Source organism: Fusarium odoratissimum (genome assembly GCF_000260195.1).
Source record: "Fusarium odoratissimum NRRL 54006 unplaced genomic scaffold supercont1.47, whole genome shotgun sequence".
NCBI lineage: Eukaryota > Fungi > Ascomycota > Sordariomycetes > Hypocreales > Nectriaceae > Fusarium > Fusarium odoratissimum.
Window position 1 is genome coordinate 18,911 of NW_022158727.1, and position 27,673 is coordinate 46,583.

At 46.6% G+C, this 27,673-nt stretch overlaps 11 protein-coding genes and 1 non-coding gene across 13 annotated transcripts; 5 read left to right on the forward strand and 7 right to left on the reverse strand.

Moving 5' to 3' along the window:
- Positions 1 to 409: 409 nt before the first annotated feature.
- Positions 410 to 2,333, forward strand: FOIG_15049 (uncharacterized protein; the record flags this gene model as incomplete). The annotated part of the gene is made up of 4 exons (XM_031216372.1): positions 410 to 1,038; positions 1,120 to 1,564; positions 1,642 to 1,843; positions 1,898 to 2,333. The coding sequence occupies 4 exons, from the start codon at positions 410 to 412 to the stop codon at positions 2,185 to 2,187; spliced, it is 1,566 nt and encodes a 521-aa protein (XP_031053816.1). The 3' UTR covers positions 2,188 to 2,333.
- Positions 2,334 to 2,362: 29 nt separating this feature from the next.
- Positions 2,363 to 2,445, reverse strand: FOIG_15050. The gene has a single exon. It is a non-coding gene; the product is annotated as a tRNA-Thr (tRNA).
- Positions 2,446 to 2,776: 331 nt separating this feature from the next.
- FOIG_15051 (uncharacterized protein) lies at positions 2,777 to 4,524 on the forward strand (the record flags this gene model as incomplete). Its single annotated transcript, XM_031216373.1, has 2 exons — positions 2,777 to 3,975; positions 4,069 to 4,524. The coding sequence occupies exons 1-2, from the start codon at positions 3,082 to 3,084 to the stop codon at positions 4,522 to 4,524; spliced, it is 1,350 nt and encodes a 449-aa protein (XP_031053817.1). The 5' UTR covers positions 2,777 to 3,081.
- A 162-nt stretch (positions 4,525 to 4,686) lies between these two features.
- On the reverse strand, positions 4,687 to 6,435 carry FOIG_15052 (uncharacterized protein). 2 transcript variants are annotated; one of them, XM_031216374.1, is made up of 4 exons: positions 6,179 to 6,435; positions 5,744 to 6,070; positions 5,062 to 5,657; positions 4,687 to 4,991 (listed from the first exon to the last, which is right to left on the reverse strand). In XM_031216374.1, exons 1-4 carry the CDS (start codon positions 6,315 to 6,317, stop codon positions 4,869 to 4,871), a joined length of 1,185 nt encoding a protein of 394 aa, XP_031053818.1. In that variant the 5' UTR covers positions 6,318 to 6,435; the 3' UTR covers positions 4,687 to 4,868. The 2 variants fall into 2 exon arrangements, with proteins under 2 accessions (XP_031053818.1, XP_031053819.1); XM_031216375.1 differs by having other exon boundaries at positions 5,744 to 6,435.
- A 3,726-nt stretch (positions 6,436 to 10,161) lies between these two features.
- Positions 10,162 to 11,171, forward strand: FOIG_15053 (uncharacterized protein; the record flags this gene model as incomplete). The annotated part of the gene is made up of 1 exon (XM_031216376.1): positions 10,162 to 11,171. One exon carries the CDS (start codon positions 10,162 to 10,164, stop codon positions 11,056 to 11,058), a length of 897 nt encoding a protein of 298 aa, XP_031053820.1. The 3' UTR covers positions 11,059 to 11,171.
- A 300-nt stretch (positions 11,172 to 11,471) lies between these two features.
- Positions 11,472 to 13,124, reverse strand: FOIG_15054 (uncharacterized protein; the record flags this gene model as incomplete). Its single annotated transcript, XM_031216377.1, has 2 exons — positions 11,472 to 12,790; positions 12,920 to 13,124. The coding sequence occupies 2 exons, from the start codon at positions 13,122 to 13,124 to the stop codon at positions 11,472 to 11,474; spliced, it is 1,524 nt and encodes a 507-aa protein (XP_031053821.1).
- A 299-nt stretch (positions 13,125 to 13,423) lies between these two features.
- Positions 13,424 to 15,611, reverse strand: FOIG_15055 (uncharacterized protein; the record flags this gene model as incomplete). The annotated part of the gene is made up of 3 exons (XM_031216378.1): positions 13,424 to 13,431; positions 14,356 to 15,018; positions 15,404 to 15,611. 3 exons carry the CDS (start codon positions 15,609 to 15,611, stop codon positions 13,424 to 13,426), a joined length of 879 nt encoding a protein of 292 aa, XP_031053822.1.
- A 2,123-nt stretch (positions 15,612 to 17,734) lies between these two features.
- Positions 17,735 to 20,123, forward strand: FOIG_15056 (uncharacterized protein; the record flags this gene model as incomplete). Its single annotated transcript, XM_031216379.1, has 6 exons — positions 17,735 to 17,971; positions 18,045 to 18,328; positions 18,411 to 18,567; positions 18,620 to 18,734; positions 18,803 to 19,168; positions 19,819 to 20,123. The coding sequence occupies 6 exons, from the start codon at positions 17,735 to 17,737 to the stop codon at positions 20,121 to 20,123; spliced, it is 1,464 nt and encodes a 487-aa protein (XP_031053823.1).
- Positions 20,124 to 20,527: 404 nt separating this feature from the next.
- On the reverse strand, positions 20,528 to 21,664 carry FOIG_15057 (uncharacterized protein; the record flags this gene model as incomplete). The annotated part of the gene is made up of 2 exons (XM_031216380.1): positions 20,528 to 21,017; positions 21,063 to 21,664. The coding sequence occupies 2 exons, from the start codon at positions 21,662 to 21,664 to the stop codon at positions 20,528 to 20,530; spliced, it is 1,092 nt and encodes a 363-aa protein (XP_031053824.1).
- Positions 21,665 to 22,652: 988 nt separating this feature from the next.
- FOIG_15058 (uncharacterized protein) lies at positions 22,653 to 23,939 on the reverse strand. Its single transcript, XM_031216381.1, has 2 exons — positions 23,496 to 23,939; positions 22,653 to 23,436 (listed from the first exon to the last, which is right to left on the reverse strand). Exons 1-2 carry the CDS (start codon positions 23,810 to 23,812, stop codon positions 22,860 to 22,862), a joined length of 894 nt encoding a protein of 297 aa, XP_031053825.1. The 5' UTR covers positions 23,813 to 23,939; the 3' UTR covers positions 22,653 to 22,859.
- Positions 23,940 to 24,484: 545 nt separating this feature from the next.
- On the reverse strand, positions 24,485 to 25,180 carry FOIG_15059 (uncharacterized protein; the record flags this gene model as incomplete). Its single annotated transcript, XM_031216382.1, has 1 exon — positions 24,485 to 25,180. One exon carries the CDS (start codon positions 25,178 to 25,180, stop codon positions 24,485 to 24,487), a length of 696 nt encoding a protein of 231 aa, XP_031053826.1.
- A 317-nt stretch (positions 25,181 to 25,497) lies between these two features.
- On the forward strand, positions 25,498 to 27,583 carry FOIG_15060 (uncharacterized protein; the record flags this gene model as incomplete). The annotated part of the gene is made up of 3 exons (XM_031216383.1): positions 25,498 to 25,908; positions 25,963 to 26,620; positions 26,670 to 27,583. 3 exons carry the CDS (start codon positions 25,498 to 25,500, stop codon positions 27,581 to 27,583), a joined length of 1,983 nt encoding a protein of 660 aa, XP_031053827.1.
- Positions 27,584 to 27,673: the final 90 nt, after the last annotated feature.

The window sequence follows — 27,673 nt, forward strand, 5'->3', positions numbered from 1 at the left end:
TAAGGCACCGCAAACACGCCACCAAATCCTGCCAAAAGTCCCTAGCCTCCTTGTAGTAGTAGGGATCGCCAACCTCTTCTCCCTTCCCGCCGTGAAAATCAAGGACGACCAACACAATACTGTACAACTGCGTTTTGTTTTGCTTTGACTCAGATTACTGTGCTTTTGCATTGCATTGCAGCTGGATACGAGAATACTACGTCACATTCATTACAAGCTGCGGCTTCGGCTCGTCGCCTAATGTTGGCCCCATCCTTGCGAAACACGTTCAGCTGTTGTTTGCCTACCAATAACCAGCCTAGCTAACACTGAACAAACACTATTCTCCCCGCAGAGCCAGCATCTGTCGTGCTTCAATTGCAGTCGACATCGTCTGTATGAGAGAACATTTCTGTAGCCGGTCTGCGCCATGGAGAACGTTCAGCACGGTGTCACCGAATCGACACCGCTCCTACAGCCCAACCTCAATTGCGACGCTCCAAACAGAAGCCCTCCTAAAAAGAACAGGGCCGATGAGTGGCGGGCGGGATGGCGGCGTCACCTTTCCCAGTGGTCAGCTCTGTATGTCTGCAGTCTTTTCATCCTGCTCGTCGACGTCCCCAACTTCCTAAGTGAAGTGCCAAAGCTGCGCATGCTTGAGCTTGGTCTATGCCGCGACTACTACGCCATCACTGACCCAAGCGTCATCGGCCACGATGGCTCCGTTCCCGAGCATCTTTGCAAGGTTCATGAGATTCAAAGCGCTCTTGCTAAGATGAGAGGTATTCTCGGCATGATTGAGGGTATCCCAGGTCTCATACTAGCTATTCCTTATGGCGTCCTGGCCGATAGTAAGGGCCGTCGCTTGGTCACGGGCCTTAGTCTGCTGGGCTTTGTTCTGAGAGACATTTGGGCTTTTACTGTACTTTACTTTCATCAAATATTTTCTATCCGTGCTGTCTATGCTGCACCGGCTTTCTTGGTGCTGGGAGGCGGCTCTACCGTCATCAGTCCCATGATCATGGCCATCATTGCGGCTGCTATTCCGGAAGCATCACGGTATGTACACAACCCTCTCTTGTGCTCAAAGAACAGCATTCTTTGGTTTCTCTGAACTAGTCACTGACCTCCATCTCATAGGACACGGGCTTTTTTCTGGGTACAGGTTGTCCTTCTCATAACTGAGCTAATTGCGCCACCACTCGGTGCAGTTCTCATGAAGGCATTAGGACCGCATTTTGCTTTCCTCACAGCCGTCCCACTTGAAGCTCTAGCATTCGTGGTTTTGGGCTTTATACCCAACACAAGGTCTTCTGACAACGTCCCAAGCGACGTAGAGGGCACGGAGGGAGACGAGAACCAATCAGCCAATGACGAAACAACTAATCAAAATTCGTCAAAGGTTAAGATTCTACGGACTCTATCACATCTTTCGGACAACATCCGACAAGGTGTTCATACTTTAGGCAGTCATAAGAGTCTCCTAGTCGGCCTCCTAGCGCTGGTTGTTGCAAAGATGGCTCGACCCATGCTAGAACTGATCTTGCAATACATGTCTGTGAGATTTGGATGGCCGCTGGCCAAGGTGCGTATTCTTCATGACTAGGAAGCTAGCAAATGTCTCCCTTTTCCTCTCCTGCGATCACTAATACTGTGTTTTAGACGGCGTTCTTGCTCTCGATCCAAGCCGCAGGCCAGATTCTGCTCTTTGCTGTGGTCCTACCGCAAGTCAATGTTTGGCTCATCAACAGAATGAAGACATCTTCTGCTGCAAATCTCGCACTTACTCGAGTGTCAATTCTCTTCCTTGTTGTTGGTTCACTCTGCATGGGCCTCGCCACTGCTGTTCCGGCGTTTATAATTGGTATGTAGAGAGTCAGCGAGATCAGTCACATTCTGGGAACTAACTGATCAATAGCCTTCTTTGGATACACGCTTGGCAATGGCTTTTCATCCGCCTTGCGATCTCTCCTGACAACCATGGTACATCCAGATCATCTGTCACTCTTGTTCACTGCAATCGCCGTGTTCGAGGGTATCTCAACCATTGGCGCCTCGCCACTCCTCGGACTGTCGTTCTCAGTCGGCTTAGATATTGGGGGTATGGCTGTGAGCCTGCCGTTCTTTGTTGCTTCGGTTCTCTATGCCCTTACTGCGGTCCTGCTTCTTACTGGCATGTCTACAGAGTCTTGCCCAACCGAAGCGTAGCGTCGACTTTGGTCTTTATCCTCGCGAGGCTGCTAAACGTGTATTTTACACCATTGATTAAATGGTGGATTTCTGGAGCTACAATAAATAGATATCCTAGGAAGATATGTCAAGCCAATACATAAAAAAAACAATCCAGTCGTTCCTAGCTCGCCTCAGCAAAAACAATGCCATTTGCCCCGTACTGGAATCGAACCAGTGATCTTATCATGTCGTGTCTATTACTAGTGATACGCTTTACCACTGAGCCAACGGGGCTTGAACGGATTGACATGCTCGGCGCGACAGCGTGAATAATTGAGCGACTCCGTTTGCACAGTCGGGGAGACCAGCATCATCGCTTCACGGACTTGGACGTCCAGGCTGTCACGAGGAAATGGACTAGCCGCTCTGGAATACGGGGAAGCATTACACTTTGGCGCAGAATGTAACCTCGGTTACCTATCACGCAGATCCTTGTGGCAACCCGCCTCCCCGCCAAGATAACATGCCCAAATCTGGAAATGATTGACCCCAGATTTAGCAATGATTTTCTCTCCATCTCAGCGCTGTAGTCATCTTAGTCACGGCCTGTTTCAACGACCGAACTACACATGGTTTTTCCAAATGCTATCCCGTCGGTCCAAAACACGAACCCTGATTACAGCAGCTGCGTGAGTGAGTAAGATGACTGTGCAGCATCCAGCCTGTATCACCATGTCCAGAAATGATCTTCATCTCCTGAACTATCCAACACGAGGGCACCTACATGGTTGAGTCAAGAGGCAGTATGGACGCAACTATAAAGACGATAGAAAGGACCAAACATCTTAACAACTCAAACAACATTCAATCTCTCAAGCTTCTCTCTTCTTGAACAAGACACACTACAATTTCTCAATTCTCATTTACAACATGGCAGCTGCAGCAGTCCAGACTTACACTCCCGCGTCATACGACCACCGCGCCGTTGATGCCATGACTGACGTCGACGTGGCCGCCCAGCGACTCCAGGAACTCAATGGCCTGGATCACATGAAGTCCTGCATCAGAGACGTCTTCATGAAGCACGGCGTCGACAAAGTATTCGGCGTTGGTCTTCTCCACCGACACTACGACGTTGCCCCCAACGAGAAGATCATCGAGCTTGGCCCAGTCTCATCACCCTGGGTTGTAGGTGATGACGAAGTCGTGACGGGCGGCTCAGTCCTCCCTCACACCTGGCGCGTCTTCGATGGCGAACTTAAGCCCACGGAGTTCAAGTTCGTGCCACAGCGTGATCTCTCAAACGTCGACCGGCCCGTCTTCCCAGCGGCCTTTGTCAAAGAGCTTATCGGCGTGCTGCAAGAGACAGGCCTCGATGAGGTTCTGGGCGTTAGCCTGTATGAGGCCGGCGACCCTGATAACGAGACCATGGAGGTGACATATGGCCGCAGCAGCATCGTCATTCCTTCTACAGGTCTTATCGGCTCCAAGGTTATTGGTCCACAGGGTTTTGACGCATTCCAAGCCGCCTGGACTTTCAGCAAGAAGGAGGGCGAGGACGTTGTTGCTCACCATGGCATCTGCGCTGCAATGGGTGTCGATGATGGTGTCACAGCTCGCCATGGAATCTGTGCGGCCAAAGCGGAGAGTGGAGTCGAGGCTCGACATGGGATCTGTGCCGCAAAGGCTGCCGATGATGGGGTCACCGCTCGCCATGGTATCTGCGCAGCCAAGATGAACGACGGCGTCAAAGCACTACACGGTATCTGTGCAGCTAAAGCTGAGAACGGCTTCGAGGCCCGTCACGGTATTTGCGCAGCAAAGGCCAGTGATGGTGTTAACTCTCGTCATGGTATCTGTGCTGCCAAATCTGCTGAGGATGGTTTGAAGGCTCAGCATGGTATTTGCGCTGCAAAGGCCAGTGCTGACGGAGTTACCTCTCGTCACGGCATCTGTGCCGCCAAAGCGGCTGATGACGGTATGACAGCTCGTCATGGTATCTGCGCAGCAAAGGCCGACCATGGTTTCACGGCACGCCACGGCATCTGTGCTGTTAAAGCTTCCGAGGATGGTATCAACGCTCGCCACGGTATTTGCGCCGCCAAAGCCGCTGACGAAGGAATGACTGCTCGTCATGGCATCTGCGCTGCAAAAGCTGCAGAAGGTATGAAGGCCTACCACGGTATCTGTGCTGCCAAGTCTATTGAAGACGGTTTCAAGGCTCACCACGGCATTTGCGCTGCCCGCACTGCTGAAGATGGCATTAATGCCAAGCATGGAATTTGCGCTGCGAAGGCTGCTGACGAGGGTATGACTGCTCGCCACGGTATCTGCGCCGCACGTCTTGCTAATGGGGATGGCATGAAGGTCTAAGATGGTAGCTACACTATATTATTCAGTTGCCATACTGTATGACGGGGAGGAGCAAACCGAGTATACGTGATCACTGCCTGCTTCAGAAGCACAAGCAGAAGGATAGTCTTTGGTAGAGCTTTCATTAACTTTAAATATAAATATAAATATCAGTAAATTCTAGTGTCTATTTTTGATTTGCTTGAATTTGTAATTTTTCATTTTGTTGGCTTGATATATCTCGTGGACATATCATAAGCTTTCACTATCAGTCAATAGACCCAGGCGCCAGTGACAGTCTTTTATATACAAGATCTATAGACAAGGATCAAATAGGTGATGTTCTCTCTCAGATACCGGATTCATTATATCCTTTGGTCGGCAGCTACGTCTTTCTGATAGGATAAATAGTAATGTAGGAGCGCGTTAAAGGACGTTGGAGGGTTGCATTCCGAAAGCTCCAATAGGAACGTCCAAAGGTTTGGAAGCTGAGTTCCGATTACCAATTTCATTAGCTGTAATTCTTCTTTGGACTCTGAAATCAAAGCGTGGACTCACCTGTGACAGGAGTTCACTCTTATGAGACGTAAGCTTAACCGCCGGCCTATTCATTTCATCCTCCTTCAGTCTCTGACGCTCTTCTAGAACCATCAGCGCTCCGCTGTCAATGGCTCTCTGAAACTCAGCCCTGTAATGGTGCTCGGCGGCTTTAAAAATCTCGGCTTGATAGATTTGGCTCTCGTGATGTGGCCAGGTCTCGGCGCTGGCATCAATGGTCCGAAGGACAGAACCGAGGCCACGAATCCTGCTAACTCTCTGCATATCATGAGCTCGGGATATAACTTCAAACGAGTTGGTGTAATAGGTCGTTACGACTGAGTCGAAGTCGCGAAACCCGAGCATCTTAGCGCAATCGACAATGTAGGCGATTTTGCGCTCCATGTTCCATGAGCAAGGAGGAGTAGCTGGGTCATCAAGTTCTGCCGCGTCACTCATCGGGTGCAATGAAGACCTGCGACTCACATCAGGTACCGCGAGAATCTCGTTAATTTCGGTAGTTGGTGTCATCAAGAAAGAAGGTGTCGGTGGTTCTATACCACGGCGAGCTGAGGTGTAGGTGAAACCTCTGTTAACGGAACTATCCTGATCCAAGGCTGGAAGTAGAAGCCGCGAACATTAGCCATGGCCCAGCCTTCACAGAAACCGAACACCATCAGAATTTAGAGACTATGCAACTCACTATTGCCTGTCAGGTTCCGAATTTGCAATGGTGAGATGGCTGCGACGGGGAAAGGCGTTGTGATGTGACCAAGTGGAGGCGAGACCCCAGACAATGAGCTATGTTCTTGGGCATTCCAAAAGCTTCCCAATTGACCGTTAGATTTTGTAAAGAGATTCTCGATGTGGTCAAGATGGGGTAATATGTTTTCCTCCGTTGAATTCGAATACGACGGTACAGCCATTGGTATAGGGTGAGGTGTTGTTTTTTGAACGATTGGTCGGTAGTTGAAATTCGCGTACTCCAGTTGCAACTCCAGTTCCTCGATACGTTTCTTGAGCTTTTGTCCTATTTTTTTTATTACTCAATCATTTTATTCACACATGGATTGACGAGAACATGGACGGATGAGAGCGATGCTGTGAGGTTGGCTCGGAAAAGTTGGAGGGGACTGACTATGCTTTCTCTGGGCGATGCGGTTCTGTGCCTTTCGTCTATCTATAGTCTCCATCAGAAGCTGCATTGGGACATTGCTGTCATCTGCATCCGATAACGTTTGTTCGGAAAGACCTGACTGTGATCCAAGAACCGACATGTTGATGTCGACTATGTTAGTCGTCAATTTGTAGGTATAGAATTCGTCGGCCTAGACTGATTGGCGAGTCACCACTTTCGCCCAGCGACTTTACCCTCAATTTGAACCTAACTGAACTGCTTACGGCTTCCAATCCAGATACAAGATCAGGTACTTATGATTGCCTCACCAAGAACGGCTCATTGCTTACTGCATGGCTGACAAGCCGACGCGCCAACACTAATGCACGGGCCGTGCCTCGTCCAAAAGTTCCTTAGCCGCAGATTGGCCACTGTAGGAGCCGAGGCCAGTGCGAGATGTCACTGTGGCCAGGAAAATGCAGGGTAATGACACCGTACAAATCAAGATACCCTTGCAGTATCTCCACTTGTGACGTCCCTTCAGCCGTATAACCAGCCAAAAACTGCAAAAAGGAAGCAGTATGAACACTGTGGCGTACAAGGGTTCTCCACTGCTTGAAGGATTTATCGTACTTATGCATTGTTTTCGCGCCGTGCGGGAGCATGTTCCTTTAACTGCCACATTCCTAAATAGAAATCGGTTGTAGGTAGCTGAAACCTGGTCTTACGTCATCTGTTAGATCTATGCCGACGGATCAGGATATGGTTGCTCAGGGACGGTTTCTGAGATCCCGAGTCGGTCGTGAGTAGCGAGCGTCTGTCTCAAAATTAATAGATTAGAGCAAGCTACCAAGTTACAAGCGGCTATTAAGACTATTCAATGAATTCGGGCAGGTGCTCACAGTACGTGAGAGTGTATATAAACAAGGCGTTATCTTATATATTAATATCTATTTAATTAATTATTCATGATACTTTTTATATTTTATTACCTCTTTTTTCTTTAATTTAATACTTTTTACTTTTATCAAACATAGCTTTAAATATATATTATAATCCCGCGCCTATGTCACGTGGCTCCTATATTTTCCTCTAATTACATGATCACCTGCCCTGTAACAATCCTCTCCTATTGAATTACTTTGATCACTGCGCTCTAAGGATGGATCACCATGGATCACCTACGATGCCATTAGATCTAACACTAGGATCACATTCACTCTCTACTAAGCTATACGGCTACCCTTAGTATATAGAATACATTTATTAGCACTTTTATAGATCTTAGCTTGCCAACTATTAATATAACTTCTTTATATTAATCTAAGCCTACTACGCATTGAATCTACCATTAAGAGACGTAATACCTCGATAACGCTTAGTAATACGCCCTACGCAATCTGCTAATAATAAACCTAGCACGGCCTAGTTTAACACAGTTGGACCTAACCGTCACAGTAGAAGAAAAACCCACAGTTCCTTAAGATGGTTAAAAATAAACCAAAGTAGGTTATCTTATAACATCATGGCCCGTAGTCTAGAATAATAAAAGCCAGGCATTTGGGGCAAATTGGGAATTCCTGGATAATTTTCGATGAACTCAAGCTTGTGAGTGATGGTCACACTAACCTTATCGTACTACAGCATCACGCACAAATCGAGACAAAGATACGCGTGACTTATGAGCTTTCGAGTATTTCCGGCGCATGCGCAAATCTGGCCAATTGTTGTCCAACTTCGCTGCGTGTTCTCATTTCACATGCAGCGACGACGCAACTCTGCATCATTGTAACGTTTCCTCCTTAAGATATCGGAGCTCAGGTGTAATCAGGTATGTCCCAGATCAGCGATCCAAAGACACTCCCAATTTGATCTAGACGCCGATTAATTGCGGAAGACCAGCTAAAATGATACTTATAGTATAATAAAATAAAATGTAATTGTATTTAAAGTCTATTAATAAGGGAGGGAATAGTTAATATGTAAAAGTATAACCTATATATAAATATAGCCTTGGTTACTTTATATCTGGTAGGCATTTAGTAAAAGGCACTTTCTAACTATGTTTAGTATATAATATAAATAAGAGAGGGTATCTATTAAATAGCAGGTTACCCTGGCTTCTATATACTTTATCTCTAAAATAGCGGCCTTATGCAGTGATTTCAGAGTTATTATTATAAGGCTGCCAAGTTGGTATCCCCCAGCCCAGTGTTAGCTCTTTAATAGATACTATAAATATTTATATTTAAAAATAATTATCTAATTATAGATTAAAAAAGCCTAAGCCTTGCAAAAGGTTATATTAAGAAACCAGTAATATATAACTAGTTTTAAATAGCTCAATATTTATAATTTAGTATTAAAGCTACTCTAATTATAGTTCAAAGAGAGGTAAAATATAATACTCTTAGCCTATTAATTATAAGTATTTATAACAAAAACAGGACTAGATAGTGTGTATTAATATAGTATAGGTTATAAATATGAGAAAACCTCCCTGTAGATCTTCCATACTGACTTAAGCCGTAAATCTTTCCTTGCTCCTATAATGCAGCAGTTTTTCATGCTGTTTAGTCTTCTCGGCATTGGTAAGCAGGAATCTTTGTCTGCACATAAGGTAAAATCTGATACACCATTCTAGGCCGGGTCCTGGCGTGTTCGCCCGGCTGGTATGGCACGGCACCATTTTGCGATGGAGAGTGCCCTACAGGCATGCGCCAGACGAGAAGCGACGATTGCGGTGACGGACATTGCTGTGCAACTGGACACAAGGTTTACTGCGAATGCATCGACAACCCTGGCTGCGCAGCTTTCTGGAGTGGGACAGCGCCATTCTGCGATCCAGAACCATGCCCTTCTGGATGGCACGAGGCAGGGAGAAGTGATTGGGGAGACGGTGGCTATTGTGTCTCTGGGAAGAAGAGACTCTGTGAGTGTAATGGCGGCGGTGGCCCCCCCTGTTCTCCGAAGCCGGCTGATGTGCATTGCGATGGCATTTTCTTGATTTGCAACAATGGTTGCTCGACTTTCGTTTGTGGAGGGTGCTTCGGATTTGGTTAATAACAGGCTCAGGATGCCAGATATTACTTTCGCAGTCTGTGTTTCGAATGTTCCCTACAATGGTGTTAGTCACATAACTAGTCAAGATTGAGATAAAAATAGTATGCCGCAAATGTTATTTATTACCAATCTTCTTATTACTTAATATAGTCTTTAGCATATAAGGCACTTAAAAAGCACAGTAACCCGAGACCTCCTAGTAAGCCGGAAAACACCCTCCTAATTAACTAAGGACTTTCTTATAGTATATAGTTAAAATAATAATTTACCGTAATATTAATAGAATATTTTACTGGCATCTAAGTCCTTAGTCCGACAATATACGGAGATATCCCTTATTTAACTAAAAGCAGCTAGGGTAAGGCTATAAATAATAGTTTCCTTAAATATAAGTCGAGAGCCCGGCAAAACAATTAGAATGGGCTATATACAGGTTATCTTTCTCCGAAATTGTACGGAGTTCAGCTGCACCCATGTTTGTTTCAAGATCCCATTCGCAGATATTCTTAGACTTAATGCTCAGCCCCCTTGAGCAAACACAATTGGCCTTCAAACATCCAAGAACGCCCGCTTTGTATCCTGGAGTAGAAATAGAATCCAAAATTACACTTATCGATCCATAGTTGATTCTTTTACATCTAAACATAGCCAGACTCTGTAACCCTGTCTAGCCTGAGTCAGGGCCTGGAGTTCTAGCATAAATAAGCTCACAATATGCACAATGGAGGACACTTGTCTCTGCGTTGTTTCTGTATTCCGAATTCTCAGACTGGAATCTATAAGTCATCTTGATAAAATTGTTTCTTTTCCTTCACCATCGAAACAGTGACTTCGGCAAGAGAGTTAATTTAGGTTAGTTATCGAACAGCTCAGGTATCTATTTCTAGCCCTCTATTACTCCTCAGAATTTAATCTCTAATGCTATTCTGAGCACCACAATCATGACTCCTTTCCGATGCGCTGCCACATGGGCATTTATCCTCATGGTCGTCATGAGCTCTCCCTCGGAAGCTACGCCAATTACATCCGATGGCGCAGGTGCACACCGTTCTATCAATCCTCGAGATTCTGTGCCTTGGCAGGCTAAACACCGAATGGATTCATCTAATTTCCAAGACACCTTCGACAAGATGGTTCATAATAAGTATCACCTTACCTATGTTAGCGGCTATACTATCAACGGCAACCCGCGTTTTGCAGCGATTTGGGACCAAAGCCCTACCTCGGATTGGGTTGCGAGGCACGGCATGACGTCTACCGAGTATCAGGGTCAGTTCGATGCTCTCGTTAGTAAGGGCTTCCGCCTCCGTCTTGTCGACGGATATCCTGTCGCCGGAGATACTCGATTCGCTGCCATCTGGGATAAGTCTGGGGGCCCCGCTTGGGTCGCTAGACATGATTTGACCTCGTCTGAATACCAAAACGCGTTTAATACCTTTTTCTCGCAAGGCTACCGACTGAAGCATGTCAGCGGCTACGCGCAAGGGGATCAGGCCAGATACGCAGCACTGTGGGAGAAGTCGGCGACTAATATCACATGGGCTGCACACCACGGCATGACATCTTCTGATTATCAGAAGCTTTCTGATAAGTACGTGGCCATGGGTTATCGCACTGTCCATGTAAATGGGTACGTGGTCAATAACATAGACTTTTATGCTGCGATCTGGGACAAATCACCAAGTGGCCCTTGGGTTTCCAGACATCGCATGTCATCGGCTAACTACCAAAATGAGTTTGATGAATGGACGGGTAAAGGATATCGGCTGCGACTGGTAAGTGGGTATACATTGGGTTCTGATGAAGATATGTATGCTGCAATTTGGGTAAGAGGGTAGGGGGACTTTTGGAAGTTTGACAGGCCTGAGGTTTATTATCTAAGTAGAAGTGCTTATGGGAAAATTGTTAGCCATATATGAATTACAATATAATATGTTTAATAAGCATGCGCCGTATATAAGTATATACTGCACTTTTCTAAACCCTTTAACGAGTGATTAATTTAAACCTATTATAAACTATCTAATTAAATAAAGTTACTTATTATACTCTTCCCTAGATGCCTTAATTACTACTTAATAGGTCCTTATACTATACCTGGCCTTATTATATATATTATATTGTTAATTACCTAATGATATAAACCTTCCCTAAGTACTTCTTTTTAATAATTGTCTTATTATCTTAATTGGTTACATTGATCTATCTTACTGACATATTGAACTGGCTTACACACACTCTATGTACTTCATCACCTCGCAAACTTACTCTTCGCGCTCATCTTGGCCCCATATAACCACAATGTCACAGGCGCCGGCCACCCCAGCAGAATCGCCACTTCAGCAAGTAACGTCCCTCCCCATCCATACCCCAAACTATCATACATATCTGCCGCAAATAAAGGAAACCCAAATCCCGCCAGGCTTCTCGTCACCGTGGCGGCCGCCACCGCTGAAGCAGCATACTGCGCATATGAATCAACCAAGTATCCCTGTATACACTGGTATCCCATGATAAGCCCTGTGGTGTAGATGCATGCGCCAATGTTGGGGCCGATCCAGTGTGTTTTGCTCTCCGCTGTCCAAGAGTATATCAACAAGCCGATAGGAATTAGTATCGCGCCGGGGACCATCATTGGTACGCGGAACTCTGGGCGTCCTGGCTGGCCTTCCTTGCAGCGTTGACGCTTGAGAGCTCTATAGATGCGATCTTGGGAGCGCGCGCAGATGTGTGTGCCGATGAAGAGGCCTAATGCGAGGGAGATATAGTTCAGCCCTTGGTAGCCGGGGGTTTCGTGATATAACTTTTCGAATAGGCCCGAGAAGGTACTCAAGACAAGGTACATGGTTCCGTAGAGGTAGGTCATGTAGGCAGCGAGGAACATGACGATGGGTTGGGTGAAGAGAAGGCGGAATGGGCGAGTTAAGACGATTCGAAGTGTTCTTGAGAATGTCCTATCTGGGTGGTCGTATGCTGTGTATAGCTCCGTGTTCCCTGTCTCTTTGATCAAATGCTTCTTCTTCCGCTCAAGTATCACTGGCGCATATGTTTCTTTCAGGAAAAGCAGAGCCGCGACTTGGACGAAGCCACATGCGATAGTCGTGGAGTAGAACACCCAACGCCAGGTTGTTCTCTCTGCAATCCACCCTCCTCCTATAGGTCCAAGAGCCGGTCCAAGCAGAGGAGCCACAGAGTACACAGAGATAGCCCTTCCTCGCTCTTCTGGCTGGAACATGTCCGAGATGGTCCCACTCCCCACCGCCAACGGAGCAGAGCCCCCAAAGCCTGCCAAGAAACGGAAGGCGACCATGCTGCTCTTGTTCTGAGACAGGGCACAGCCGAGATTAAAGCAAAGGAACCGTAGGTTGGAGACTTGCAAGACAATGACTCGGCCTCGAAGCTCTGAGATTGGGCCCCAGAAGAGTGGGCCGACTGCGTAGGCGGCTACGAAGATGGAGAGGGTGAGGGCGAGTTCGAGAGATGAGTCAATATGAAGAGTTTCGCCGATGGAGGCGAGTGCCGGCGCGACCATGGTAGATGTGAGAGGAGAGATAAACGTGAATAAGGAGACTAAATTATGTTAATTATGTTGCATGACGATAGAGGGTATTTGTAGTGTTGCGCAGTTGAGAGACCGAGACGATGGTGAAAGATGATGAATGACGCAGGGCTTAAAATTGGGAGAGACCAGCAGCATACCACAGATGAGCGCAGTCCATTTCTTCTTCATGGTCCAATTCTTTGGGTTCTTTGGGTCCTCGGGTGTATCCCACGTCACTAAGTTCTCATCAACCTGTTGCTCTGACTTCTGATCAGGCCTAACTTCATCTCCAGATGGCTTCTCGCTTCGCTCCAAGGCATCCAAGTCTTGTTGACCTGCGTTCCCATCTCGAACTTCAGACATGGTTACTCGAGATCTCTGCTGAGCGGTCTGAACACAGTGGACAGCAGGACGGTTTGTTGGTAAGAATGGGCAGTTTTGAGTAAACAAGAGAAGCAGCAGGATAATAAGCGAGATGATAGTTTGGAAGTATCATAGTAGATGTTGGTGTAATATAGAATTAACTGTTTCTTGATTTCTTATCTGTTAATAGAGTCGGGATATAGACTCCTATATATACTGTCGAACTAATTATTTTCATAGTAAAGTATGTAACTCTTATATCCACCTACCCATGCTTGGCTCTTTACTTCTTAAGCAAATTAAAACTCTATACTATTAGTAAAATCTTGACCAGAAGCCAAAAATCGGAAAACACGGCAGATGAAGAAATAACAGAGTATGCATCGGTGTTTACTCGAATTCACCAGGCACCAATGCCCCTCTTTTCTTTACCTATAAGCCCCACTAAAACCCAATAATAAACGCTCGGTAGAGCAAGCGACCCACATTCAAGTCTCGGGGCCGGGACCCTTTATTGTGGCCGGACAACTGATCCAAGTCACATTTTGCCGATCTCGGCCCGATGAATATGTCGAGGTTCAATAAGAAGGCATTAACTGTGGATTATATCCTCCTGTTACTTTTATTTACCTATAAATTCCCAGGCTGTAAGTCACTTATTTATATATATAACTCGCACCATTCTTTCTTTTTTTCATCATTAAGAACCCACTGCTAAAGTTATCTTCGTCCTCGTCTTAGAACTGGTATTATATAAGTACGGGCATTACAACAGAACCTCCCAGTCATGATTCCCTCGCAATTCATTAGCTCCAAGGCGAATGGTTAGGGAAATAGCCATCCAATGTATTCTATTCATCGGTAGGGGTACACAAATAGTTAATTCAAGTATCGCGTGCTACCCACGTCCAGGGTTGTGGCCGTGCTAATTTATAGTCTTATGCAAAGCGACACGAGGGAATCCATTCTAGCACACAAGGCTGGTCGAGTGTGTTATATATCATCTCCGGGGTTTCTAATGGTCTGCTAAACACGATGTTACAGAAGTGAAAACAAGGAACTCATTTTAGATTTTACACTATAATAATATTCCCCATGCTGTTTCCATCACCCTTTAATCCCTCTCCCTGCATTATCCCATAGACATAACACTTCCCGACAAACCTCAAGCTATTATCCTGCGCAGGTACCATGATATAAGTGGCAGTACAATCTTCAAACACATATATACCATCTCCTCCCCTGGCCCTCTGAGAAAATAGCCCAAAACGTTCATTCTTGGTGATTCCTAATCGTCTATTCGTCAATGCCCTTTTAAATGCAACACGTATCTCTTGGAATGTTGCCCCTGACTTTCGACGCGATAAATTCGCGAGCTTTAATCTACCATTCCCCTTAGGTGGTGTCTGCTTGACTGAATCCGCTTGTCCTGGCAGGGTCTCTGAAAGCCCAGTTGTTTCATCAAGCAGCAGACTCAAGATCTCGGCAAAGTCTGAGGGAGATTTCTGTAGTCCATTTCCATTCTTTCCTGCAACACGGGTATGCCAAAGTTCAGTAAAGGATGCCTCGCCGAGTTTGTAATCTTTGATCAGCGATGTAAAGCTAATGGCGTCGAGCAGAGTAATGTTTGTTGAATCAGGATCAATATATGAAATCTCTGGAAAGGCGAAAATGTCGCTTGTTCTGATGATACTATCGACGAGCAGCCCTTTCACACAGAGTTGGCCCCTATCTCGAGCATCGAGATCATGAAGAAGATTACCGCCCCACCCTCCACAAGCACTATAGATGCCTTGTCCCCACGAGGCCGCCAAAAGAATCGCTCGACTGTTCGCCGTCCAATCTGGGACCCAAGACGGCAATTCCGTGGAGTCGTGATCGGCGTAGGCCAGACCTGTTCCAACTCTATGAGGTTGATCACCGATAAATCGTGCCGCAAGGTCCCGGTATAAAGTCGCAGCAGTGCAATTGTCAGCATAGCTAACTTTCACAGTCGCTCTTTCTGATTCCCTGCAAACCCCCAAAAGCCTGTATACCTTATCCCTTGGGTCATAGCACATGGCATTGCGCGTCCTGCACAATAGTTCGAAAATGCTGAGGGAGCCAGCTGCGTCCACAGATCCCGGTTCTCAGTGAACCCAGGTCCAAGCTTCTTCTGCAAACATCTACCCCTCTGCTGTATTGAGTGATAGGTAGTCTCTCCATCCATAGAGAAATCCCATTCTCTACTAGGTGAATGCAAGCATGATTGAGAACGTCCCAAAGCAGAATGCTCTTACCACAAGCGACCCAGAGTGTTCTGCCACGTGGTAGAAGGGTTTCTTGAATGACCCACACTCTTGTAAACCACTTTCGACAGAGTGGATCCCAAAGCGCGACCCATGCACGAGAGTCCTTGTGTGGAAGTCCTAACGTCTCGAATTCATCGGCACTAATATTTCCAAATGAGAACCGTAGGTATTTGTTGATTCTTTCGAGGAACCCCATGGCGATATCTGACTCAGCAGTGCCTTCTCCTAGCCATATCACCGTATTCATGGACCGAGCATAAATGTGTTCCATGAGAGGTATCTGTTTTTCCTTTTCTCCGTTATCCCTTTGGTTAATACATATCTGGTTAATCCACAAAATAACGGCATGATCTGGATGACGAAGTTGCCGAAGTGCACCTTCGAGGGATTTGGTAATCTGCTTCTCATGTCCATCGCACTCAATGCAAGCATCGAACCTTTGTGCTCCCCAGGAATAGCTTAGGGCTGTATAGCAGATTCCTGTTTAGAGGTCATCCATAGAAACAGCTCATCTACAAAACTTCTCAGTCCGTAGGACAGGCTTGACTGAACAGTGAAGTAGGGTGCCACGGAGCTTGTCGGTCCCAGTGCCCGGATGAAGTCGAAGCAATCTCATCTCATATTGATCACAGATGGGTTGTTAAAGTTGAGGAGTGGTAGGCTGAGCTATTGATGCCCCTTTGGTGGCCTTCCCTTGAGCAATGAAGGATAATTGCGTATTCCGATCCTCCGGACTGGATCGTGACATGGCCTTGTTAAAGTCATCATCGCCAGCGCTGGCAAAAGTAGCTTCCCGCCTCCAGTCGGTAATTCCTATGCCATGGCGAAGTAGTTCATCAGAATCAATATCTGCAAAGGGCTGATACACTGCAATTATTACTTAATACGTGTTGCTATTTCATTGGCGGGCGGCCACGTCGCAGGTCTATTGGATAATCTAGATCTTCTGTGGCTTCTTGGTCTCCTTACTGTCTTACTCCGCCCCAGGCAATATATTTCCAGGTATTAGCCTCCAAGCAAGAGATATTTCTAATAATAAACCCGTTCTCCACGTCCTTTTCCATCTTCTCCAGGCTCTCTTTCAATCTCGCCGTCTCGTTGATTGCCGTCTGGAAAGTCGCAATGCGGTACAATGCAATGGGATATCCAAACCAGGGGAGGATATGGAATAGAATTCTCGGCATCGGCATAAAACAGGAGGAACACAGGACTTGCCCAGGTCGATGGCGACATGCGGACCAGGTATTAGACAAATTTGTAGATAGGGCAGAGATCGCCGATGTACATAGAGCATGGCTGAGAAATGCTCTAATGCAAACGTTTGTTAGCTGGTTGTCTGATACAAACATGCTCAAAAAACTGAAAAGAGTGGGAATAATACAATGAAGTATGGATTAGCGAATTCCTCCAGTGCCGAGATCGTATCTGGACGCTGGCCTTCTCCGCCAACAGAGACAAGTCTCGAACATCTTTGAGTAAAGATCTCTGAGCCATAAGGAGTTGAATGGCATAGTTATCAGGGCAATTCTGTCTCACTGGGTGCTGTCAGTGAGTTTCTTAAAGACAGCATACTAAACAAGGAAGATCTTTCCGTGGCCCTCTGATGCACACCTTCATTCTCATCTAGCATCTGTAACTCGCTATACCGCTTGAGCTTAGCAAGTACGGAAATTCTCAAATCATCGGCGTTGAGCGCTGGGGGGACTGAGAAAACCTGCTCGAGGCGGGTTCCAGAATAAAGTGCTCGCTGGTGCTCAGTATGCTCCATTCTTCTATTGCGAAGCGAAATTTGACCCTAAGCAACAAAAAGGTAAGAGCGGTTAGGCTTTCTTAGTTATCGTCACTCCCGACAATACTGAAATTGACAGTGAAAAATAACAACGGCCGCGAATAATCCCCTCTGGCTGCCAAAGGATAAACATCAGAGCAAGTAGCAAGGAAGCAGAACGTCCAACTAATCTAATACTCTTAGGCGTTCAGCTATGCTATTATCTGAGGTATTGGTAAAACAGAAGTAAAATGCACTCGAAGGCCTCAAACCGCCCACGGAGTCATATTGCAGCAACTAGACAAATCTAATCGTCAGTAGCTTCGTTCATCCAATAAGATCTATTCCCCCAGGGCACCCTCATGTAGGACCTTGCAGTTTCAACCCCAGCTTACATGGCCAACGTCTCCCACCGTCCAATCAGCCTTTTGGTGGCAGGCCTCAGTTCTTGTGCAAGTCACAGCTCCTGGATTGTATTTGTGCTATAAAGGTCAAAACGACGCTGCGCAGACTACATAAGCTCCCAAGCCTATTATCCTCAACTAACCAAAATGGGACCATCTAATGATAAAATTAAAAGCCTCGTCAAGCCCACTGCTTTGGATGCCATAGACTGGCTAGATGAACACGAAGACGCGAAAGGCTTCCATTTCAAAATTTGCGAGCCTCGAATTGATGCTGACAGCGAATACCACGATGATTTGGTGTTCTATCTAGCCAAGATTTCACGCTTAGTAGCTCTAGACGAATTCAGCATAGAGGCTGAGGATAGCACCCGCATTGTAAAGGTATATATGGCAGGCAAACATGATATCCCTATATTACAGTTACTTCAGGCAAAGGTTTAACATAATTTATTAGGTTCGACTTCGACTTTCCGCAGTTGCGGTTCAACAAAACATGACTTTGGAGGTTGCTATCCGAACTCTCTGCAAGTCCATGATGACTACCGGGACCGAAGGCAAACAACTCTTCGTCGAAAATCTGACGCCAAGATCCATCTGGGGTATCATACCACTCTCTGATATCTTTCGAGCCTATTGGACAGCTTCTTTCTTTAATAAGATTCTTTCAGAAGGTCCTCGCGTATTCTCGAGTTTGGCGGAGGACATTATAAGAGAAAGCCGACCCTATCTCAACCCTACGTAAGTCTTGCCACCTTAGACAAGTCCTTAAACAGTTCATTTATTGTATACTGCTTCCTTTCAACTGACACAGACATTATAGCTTTATGGTTTTCGCATTTGCGGCTTTAGCCGGGCTACATGATTGCTTTCACCTTATGCAACATTTCTATAATCTTGACTTAGCAGAGACATTTGACCTACCAAATTTCATCCAGAGAGTCCTCCCGACTGTTGGGGTTGTCTTCACCTTTTTCTCTGTAAGGAATCCCTGTCGGCTGATGTGGATTATGAATCACTAACTTCCTTAAGCAAAGGACGTCAGCAGGTGAGTCTTTACGTGAGGAGAAGGAAAAGTTCGATTTTTGCATCCAGCATTTCGTCCAGACCTACGATGAGGTCCTAAACCGCTTTGGGACAGTTCAATGTTAGTGATTTCATGTATTCTGAAAGAGTCCCCGCTAACCAGCTTCTTTAACCTAATAGCACCTACAGGGCACATGTCGCTTCGGGATATGGGCTGGATGCACTTTGTGTGCAATAGCCTTTGCAAGATGTCAAATGCGGCTTCCAGTGTCCTTGTTTTGAGAGAGGACCTCCTCCATGAGGTAATGAGTGCCTCAATTCAAAAGCAAAACGATGCAGTCAAGGGCGGGATAGTCGCCCTGGGATCCCTCTGGCTTAGCCTTTCTAGTGTTACTGTTAGCGCTACTACTGGCTCCGCTGCTGCTGCTGCTGTTGCTGGCACCCTTATTGTACCTGTCATTGCGTCTGGTGTTGCCTTTAGTAGTGCGAAATGGGCTTGGGATAGTTACAGAAAGAAAAGAGAACTCGTTTCTGAGAGGGGCAGGTTCAAAACAGGTACGAGATCGTTTTCTTCATGCTTTGAACTCACAATTGTTAACTGGCTGGGGTCGGAACAGTCTTCAGCATTACTACGGTAACTTGGACTACCGCCTACCATATCCGCCTCGCCTTGGAATGGTTCCGCCTTCACGAAGGGGACGATCCTTCAGCTCTCCAATTCCCCGATCCAGAGTTTCAGAGGATGTGGCAATCATTCGTAGACAGCTATCATGCTGTAACTCATCCTCAGAATGTGGGAAGTGTCAGTGTAGAGCAATTGCTCTCTATCTGGATAGATGAACAAGTGCGCTTACTAAGAGAACAGAGGCAAACACTTACTACTACATTAAGAGCCTGATATGTTTTGCCATATTATATAGAATCTAGTTTATTAATAGTTCTCATTCTACAAGTTCTGACACCGCGCATCCAAAGTTAACACTCTCTGGTATATCATTATACAGCTGTTATAAAGGTAAATTAATATACCATGACCGACGAAAACGACCACAACTTCTCTAAGAATTAAGGGCATGGCCAGTCGGACCTATGAGACGGCCAACCCTGTCATGATCCCTATAATCGCTGTCGAAAATTTATAAACTAATGGAATTTGTGTAGCGGTCTTGGTGCTGAAGTAGTAGCTGACTAGGAGCATAGTATAGAGGAAGTTAACTCTTATGCGGTCTATAGCATCGGGGCAAAACAGCCACTCGCCTTGAGATGCATGTCCTTCAACAGCCCAGACCATGTAGACGTACTCTATAGCTTGCGAGACGATCGGATCGTAGGGCTCTATATCTGGCGCGATGACCTTACCGACCAACAGAACCGAGGTCTCAAGTTTGGCCCCCTTCACACAGTGGCCGCTTATGGTCCAACCAAGATAGCCGAGGTCATCGATCTCGCAGAAAATGGTGGTTTCCTGCCCATCATCGACAGTCTTCCAACGGTCAAATTATCACTGTAGTCGAAGGGGCGATTTTTTATGCTTGGAGATTCTGCACATTATCTCACACTGTTATCAGGTCGAGGCGGTGGGATGGCTCTCGTATCAGCTATACTTTTGGGTGAGGGACTGGTGGCCAATCGATATGTTATGCAGGCACTTGCCAGCCACAAAAAGAAGCTTCACCCGATGATTGAGCGACTGTAGCCAGAAGCAAGACGCTGGCTAGAACGTACATTTCTAAGAACATCTTGGTATACTACGTGAGAATCTTTTTATGAGGTTGATGCTGTACTCGTGGATAATGTCCTGGCATGCAAATGCTGCCAAGACGAATTTAATTGAAGGGAGGTCTTATGAAGCAGATAATAATACTATATAAATAAAAGAAAGATAAAACGAATAAACAGCCCCTCAAAAAACGTCTACAAATCATCATCCAGTGGGCTGAGACCTTGGGCAGTACCAAGTCTCTTCTCGAACCAGAATCTCAACCTCTCAACTCTCTCTGGGTCACTCATGAACTTCATGAAATTATGCGGATCGGTGTTCAGTTGATTGATAAACTGAGGAAACCCGGCCGGCGGAGCGACATCAATTCTGACAGGCCAGAACCCGTTGGTCTTCTGGAAGTCCTTGCTCAGTAAGAAGTTCTGCAGCAATTTAGCTCCCTCGGGGTGCGGCGCGTCCTTGAGAATAGCAGTGTGCTGTGCCCACGAGATGAAGTTGCTCTTCTTGGGATATGTAGCGTTGAGAGAGCCGGCGCCAGTTGTCAGGCCCATGGCTGAGGTGAAGGTTGCGGCGTAAGGTGTCTTGGGGTCGCGGACAAGTGTCTGGGGGGTGGCTGCTCCGCGCACCCAGCGAGGCTTCTGCTGGAGAAGCTTGGTGAACCAAGTCTCGCCGTACTTGTTGAGGCTATCGATGTTAGTCTACGTTCATGTGCTGATTGATGGCACTTACATTTGGTCGAACAGGAACAGGATTGAATCGTCGTCATTGGGATATGTCAAAGCAAGTTTGCCCTTGTACTCCGGCGCAAGGAAGTCGCTGTATTCTGCCGGCGCCTCTTTGCCCTTCAACTTATTGGCATTCCAGATGAGCTGCCACGCAATACCAGTGTATCCGTAGAAGGCAGCATCAATATCCTTCAAGCCAGAATATATCTTATCAAAACCAGCAGGGGCATAGTAAAGTAGCGCGCCCTCATCTTTCCATCGTGGAAAGTCTTGCGTGGTCTGCAGAGCGACTGTATCAACATAGACGTTGTTGTTAGCGAGCTGTTGGTCGATGTTGCCATCAAGATATTTAGATAGGTCAACAGTGAGATTAAGCTTCATGCCAGGAAAGGCTGTCTCAAAAGCCTTCTTGACTGCGTCTTCTTGGTTCTTCTCATCACCGCCGAACCAGGCTGTCACGACGCCGCCCTTTTTGAGAGCAGCTTTGTAAATCTGGTCGATAGAACGCGTCTCTACCTGAGCTGTCGGGCCGAAGTGGAGGAGGGTGTCATACGCCGCTGCGTTCGCAGCGAGCAGGAGAGTTGAAGGAAGCGATAGCAGACGCATTGTGAAACTTGAACGCTGTGAATGGTGATGATCAAATCTGCAAACTCAAGTCCCCAGCTGTGTATATATACTCAAGGCGACAGAGCCATTCGTGCTTCCAACTTGCAAACAGAGCCTCCGTGCGGCCTCATCTCGACGAAAAGTATAGTATCGGTGCAATTATCGTCCCGAACCATGGCCAGAACGCTCGTTGTTCGTTGAGTAAAGTCAGATATATATGAATCGATAAGGGAGGTGACTAAGCAAGCGCGCGCGCGACTCGACGATTAAGTTTGGCCTATTCGGTTCCTATTCCCAACGTGTCTAGGTCCGGCATTTTGCCATCTATCTACTACTAAAGTCCACAACTCACGGATCTCCTATCGGTCGAGGTACCCCAACCAGGCTTAACACGTGTTTCCTTTCGGGACCAGAAGAGACAAGACGAGGTAAGATAACTGCACGTATAATCCTTCTCGGGAGTATCTTTCAGAAGATGTTGGAGTCAGCACAAGAGCAAGAATATTAGTACTAGGCATGATATGCATATCAACCGAGACAATCCAATGGTAGTCTCATGTAATAGTTATAAAGGCCTAGTGGATATCTCGGCTCGCTGCAGCACTTAATGGCAGTAGACAAATGGTGAGCGTGCGGGAAGTGGGCCACAACCCGCGCGCTCGGCCCCTATTATTCGGGGCGGCCGCGTCAAGGAGAATGTGTTATAATGCTGGACCTGGTTTTTAAAGCGCCAGTTAAAGATACAGTGGGAGGCAATAAGTATGAATACCGGGCGTGTATTGTTTTCTGCCGCTAGCCCATTTTAACAGCTAGAGTGTGTATATTAACCTCACACATAGCTATCTCTTATACTAATTGGTTAGGGAAAACCTCTAACCAGGATTAGGAGTCAACATAGCTTGTTTTAGGCTAAGAGGTGTGTGTCAGTACACCAAAGGGTATTCATACTTATTGCCCCCCACTGTATAAAAGAGAAACCACCGGCTTTGTTTAAAAGACGATTTATTCCTTAGCTATAATAAGATCCGAGGACGGTGTGAAGTCATTGGTAAAGAACGGAATTGCTTCGTTGTAAATAGATAAGATTGGAGATTCTGATCATCATAGTTAAACTTTGAGCCATTTGGGACTCAGTGCCACTTCATCTAGCTCGTACAGTTCGGCCCTTTGAGGTTCGCATGCGCCTTTTCCTTGCCTACTTTCTCCGGATCTTAGATGCAGCTTTCAAGGGTTCGATAATCCAATCTTGATCCAAATCACTCGGATCATCATCCTGTGAGGTGAACCACGCCACTTCGAATCCCAAGACCTTGGAGTCCTTTGGGAATACAAAAGAGGATATCTTGTCAGCATCTGCGTTTCCGATATAGAATGTGTCGGACTCAGAAACGATAACCCGGTGTCCCTTTTTGAGTATCTTTTGAGTGGTCCCTTTATGCCAGGTTTGAATGATCCAGTCCTTTGATAGGGTGATACTCTTTTCCGAGTCGGTGAGAGGATCGTCCCATAAGATGACCGATTTCTTTGGAGTGAGAGTCTTGAGCCAGTTCAAAAACGTGTTGAATAATTTGTTATCGTCTTTGGTGTTCCACATGTATGCCACTTCATCGCCGCCAAAGTGATGGTAAGGTGAGCCAAAATAACCATCGACGGTTGATACCAAGCTGCGGATATAATCATACACTAGTTTGTTGTTCTGCCTAATGTCGAGCTGGGCGTCCGGCTTTTTCAAGCTTGGCTTTCCTACTACCAAGTCCTTTTTCCATATTCCCCTAGTAGAGTGCCGTTAGATGATGCAGCAACGCTGAAGCGGGGGTATCGTATGAAATACCAGATATCACTATGACCAGGCATGTCTGTCTCTGGATACACAAGAATTCCCAGGTTCTCGGCATACGATATCACATTCTGAATATCGCTGGGCGTATAGTATGTGTGAGTCTGGCTGTACTTGACACTTGCATTCGTCAAGCCCTCGCCTGCCGGCCAAAGCAGAGGAAAACTTTCCGCGTCGTAGATATGCCAATGAAAGACATTGAAGTTGTATTGGTGAAGCAAGGTCAACAAGTGAAGAATGGCTTTGACGGGAAAGAACTTTCGGCCTGTGTCCAGCATAAAGCCCCTGTGAGGATAGAGGTTAGAGGCCATCTTTTGCGGCCTTGAAAAGGATCAGGTGAGGAGGTTGCGAGAGTTAATTTCGTATTGATACTGCTTATTTATAGCGCTTACTGAGCTGAACGGAACTCGGCAAAGCAGACTTGGGCGGCAGGAGAAAAGCTTTTCCGGTGTAGCTGAGGTCACAGCTTTATAAAAGTCGCATAACCCGGCTCGAGCACAAGGCGACTATTCAAGCCTGCAAGTTACAAAAGGTAATTGCACAATGTGAATTGAGGATCGGTAAATTGTTTGTCATTTTCTGGATCGCTAACACTTTATATGAAGGTCTTAAGTGTCCGGGTTAGGGCTGTGAAACGCAGCATTGTCTCGTAGGATGCCTCCTGAAGGAATGTGGCTTGGATAGCTGATTACGAGAACGCTGAAAAGGGTAAGGCTCAAGGCGGCTAGGCATATTCTCGGCCTCGCTCGAGGTCCAGGTGCTCACTATAATGAACCCACATACCAGGAATAATTCCTACAGGCTTTGGGACTAGAATGGTCTGATTTAAGGTGGGAGAGCTAACGCTAGCCAGGTTGTCACTTCAAGCCTTGAAGCATTATTACATATTTCAAATAGAAGATACAAATGTAGAAGAGCGGTAAGAATGTATATTGCAATGTCAACCATGGTACTTGTCGCAGCGAGCTTCATTGCCATCTTGATCAGTGCTCTTTGACTAGAGCCAATACGAAGCCATTAAAGATAGGCGTGGGCAACATGGGGTGACACGCCACATTGGGCATCAGTGCAGCCTTGACCCTGTGGTCCTTTCCAATATGCGTCAAGATAGAATCCACTCCTGGTTTTACCTCGCCATTCTTGAACATGGCCGGCACCACGTCGTCGAAGAAAACACACCCTCCGGGCCGGGTCAATTTGACAGCCCAGTCGAAATGCTCGATATGGTCCTCAAACTCAGCATCGATGAAGACCATATCAAACTGCCGCTTCTCCTCCACGAGCTTGGGTAGTACATCAAGCGCAGCTCCAAGAAGGACCTCTACATCAAGACCTGCAACATTCTCAAGTGCGACGTCGCGATGCTTAGGGTCGATCTCAATGCTTGTTACTTTCGCACCGCCTTGAGCAAAGCAGATAGCTGCGTATCCACCAAGTGTACCGATTTCTAGCACCGACTTGGCGCCCATGAGTTGAGTAAGGATAGAAAGATGCTGGCCAGACATTGGGGTGACGCTGATGGGAGGAAGGCCCTTGGCTTCTGAATTGGCGAGGGCTTGTTCCAACCTGGAGTTGGGAGAAAGGAGGGCATCATTGGCGAGAACGTCTAGTGTCGGAGCCTGGCGGAAGTTGTCGAAATCGGCAGCAGCCGCCAGAGCACTAAAGTCAATGTCGGGCATGTTGGTGGTTATGATGTGACTTGGTAGCAAGATATCTTGACTTCAGGAATGGAGTATGAGAAGGGTACTGTATTGTCTGGAATATTGAACTCTTTGACGCTTTGAGCATTGTTATAAATACCGAATCCAATAATACAATCTCTAGGACGGATCCGAGATGTCCAGTGTCCACGGACCGGACCGGACCAGACCCGGGTCGAGATCCAAGGATATGATTCGTCCTCCTCATAGCCCGATAATTAACCGCTCGCTGAATTGAGGCTTCTGATCTTGACGGATCCGCGGATCCGAACAACTGAATGCTGAGTACAACCACAATGACACCAGGCACCCAAAGAAACGCATGTCTCTCATGTCGCCAGCGAAAGCTGAAATGCGATCGGCAGCAGCCATGTGCGAATTGTATTGCTCGGTCGGTTGAGTGCACAGAGCAAGCGTTGCCGCATCCTGGCCGGGCGGTCAAAAGAGCATTATCTCAAGAGGCAGACTCTTCAGCACTGTCGGGCATTCTCTCGAGACTAGATCAAATCGAAACTTATCTCAGCCCAGATAAAAGGACCAAACATGTCTCTATACCGACCCCAATTAGTAACCAGCTCAACGCCATTCGATTCAATGTTCCCACCGTCCCGCAAACCCAAGAACGCGCTTCCAATAACGTTGCTGAGTCGATGCCTCCTGAAGATCAAATGCAAGCCACCAAATACTCGGTCAATGATAGCTTCTTGGTAGGTTTTATAATAATCATTCTGCACATTGCTCTTTATTTTAACATCTGTAAGCATCGCGCGCTCACGCACGAGCTTAGTATATCAATCTCAGCAGACTACAAATCTCAGAAGACAATCGAACCTCGCCACATACAACTTCCTCCCAAGTGGGAGACAATGCGCCTGTTTCAAGTATACTTCCAATACTTGGGCCATGTCCAGAACATCATCTACGAACCCCACGCACGTATTCTCATAAACGAGGCATATGACCAGATTGTCAATATTTCTGCAACAACTGCACCTCAAGGGCTCGCCTTGATATTATCCGTCATTGCCTTGGCGACGATCCTTGAGCCTGTGGATGGTAACTTAACTTCAGGTATCCCAATACTCAAGCAAAGGCTGGTGTTATTTGCCGCCTACATTCGAATGGCGATGGACTGTCTAGAGCAACATCGTCGAAGGGCGGACCATACCCTTGAGAACGTACAAGCATTGATCCTCCTCAGCTTTGGCATCCATCACACGGAAACATTTTCTCCTCGGTATCGTGTCTTGCTTGCTGAAGCTATTGCTGTTTCTCATAGCCTTGGACTGCATGTTGTTGACCGGGTGCCTGTTAGACGGGGCCATTCAAAGGTTGATGGGGACCCAGTGACACAGGAGATAAAGAGGAGGGTTTGGTGGTATCTCGCTGCCACAGACTGGGCATCTTCAAAGGCAGAGGGTGAATGCTCATGATTGAAGATATTAGATGAGTTGCTGACTTAACGCAGGAACGTCTGGGGCTACTTACCTCATCCAACCGAACCTTATTAGTACCAACCTCCCAAAACACATCAACGATACTGATGTTAACAACCCCGAGTACAAGGAGTGGCCCCTCTCAGAACCAACCACCATGTCCTACAACATCCAGCGAATCAAGGTCGCCGAAATAGTTCGCTGCATTTCTGATCTAATGCCGCATGATCCAGGCGAAGCATCGTGTGAGCTAATCCTCACACTTGATGCAAAACTGGAGTCATTGCTATGCGAGCTACCGAATTTCTTCAAGGCTGAATTGGCAGAGTCTGAGGAGACTAAACAGATTGACCAAAGCTATCCCCACATTCCGATGCAGCGACTCTTGATCAACCTTCTCATCAACATTTTCCGCTGCGGACTGCATTTCCCATATCTTCCCGGACGCGTCAATAAGACTCTACATGCATTTTCGCGTCAAGCGAGCCTCAGGGCTGGTCGAGTTGTTCTTTCTTCCCAGCGTGGCATGAGCATGACAGACATGTCGCACTCTGCTGATTTCATGAAGATCCAGGGCACCATATTCCACATGTTTATCGGGGCACTTGTTCTTACTACTGATATCTGTTGCAACCAGGATGGTCAGACTCAATTATCTGAGCTGATGGAGGTTCTGAAGAAGCTGGACAATGTCAAAGGTCATTCGAAGATGGCTGCGAAGTTACTGGATGTGCTGACGCAGTTGCTGGTGACATATGGCATCTGGTCGCCCTCTACAACCGTCTCTACATATACAGAAGATGTAACCCCACTGGATTATGATACATCGGGACATGAGGGCCCAAGGGTTGATAGTCTCGATATGCCTTTCCCATTTGATGAACTGTGGGAGACATATATCGGACAACCTTGCGGCTTGGACATGCTGGATGTCTTAGATGCGTGAGATTAAGATAGAGTTGATTTACCACTATCACCCCAAAAAGGAAATTTCGAGGCCAGAACCAAGCGAATCCTATGGTCTTTGGCTGTCACA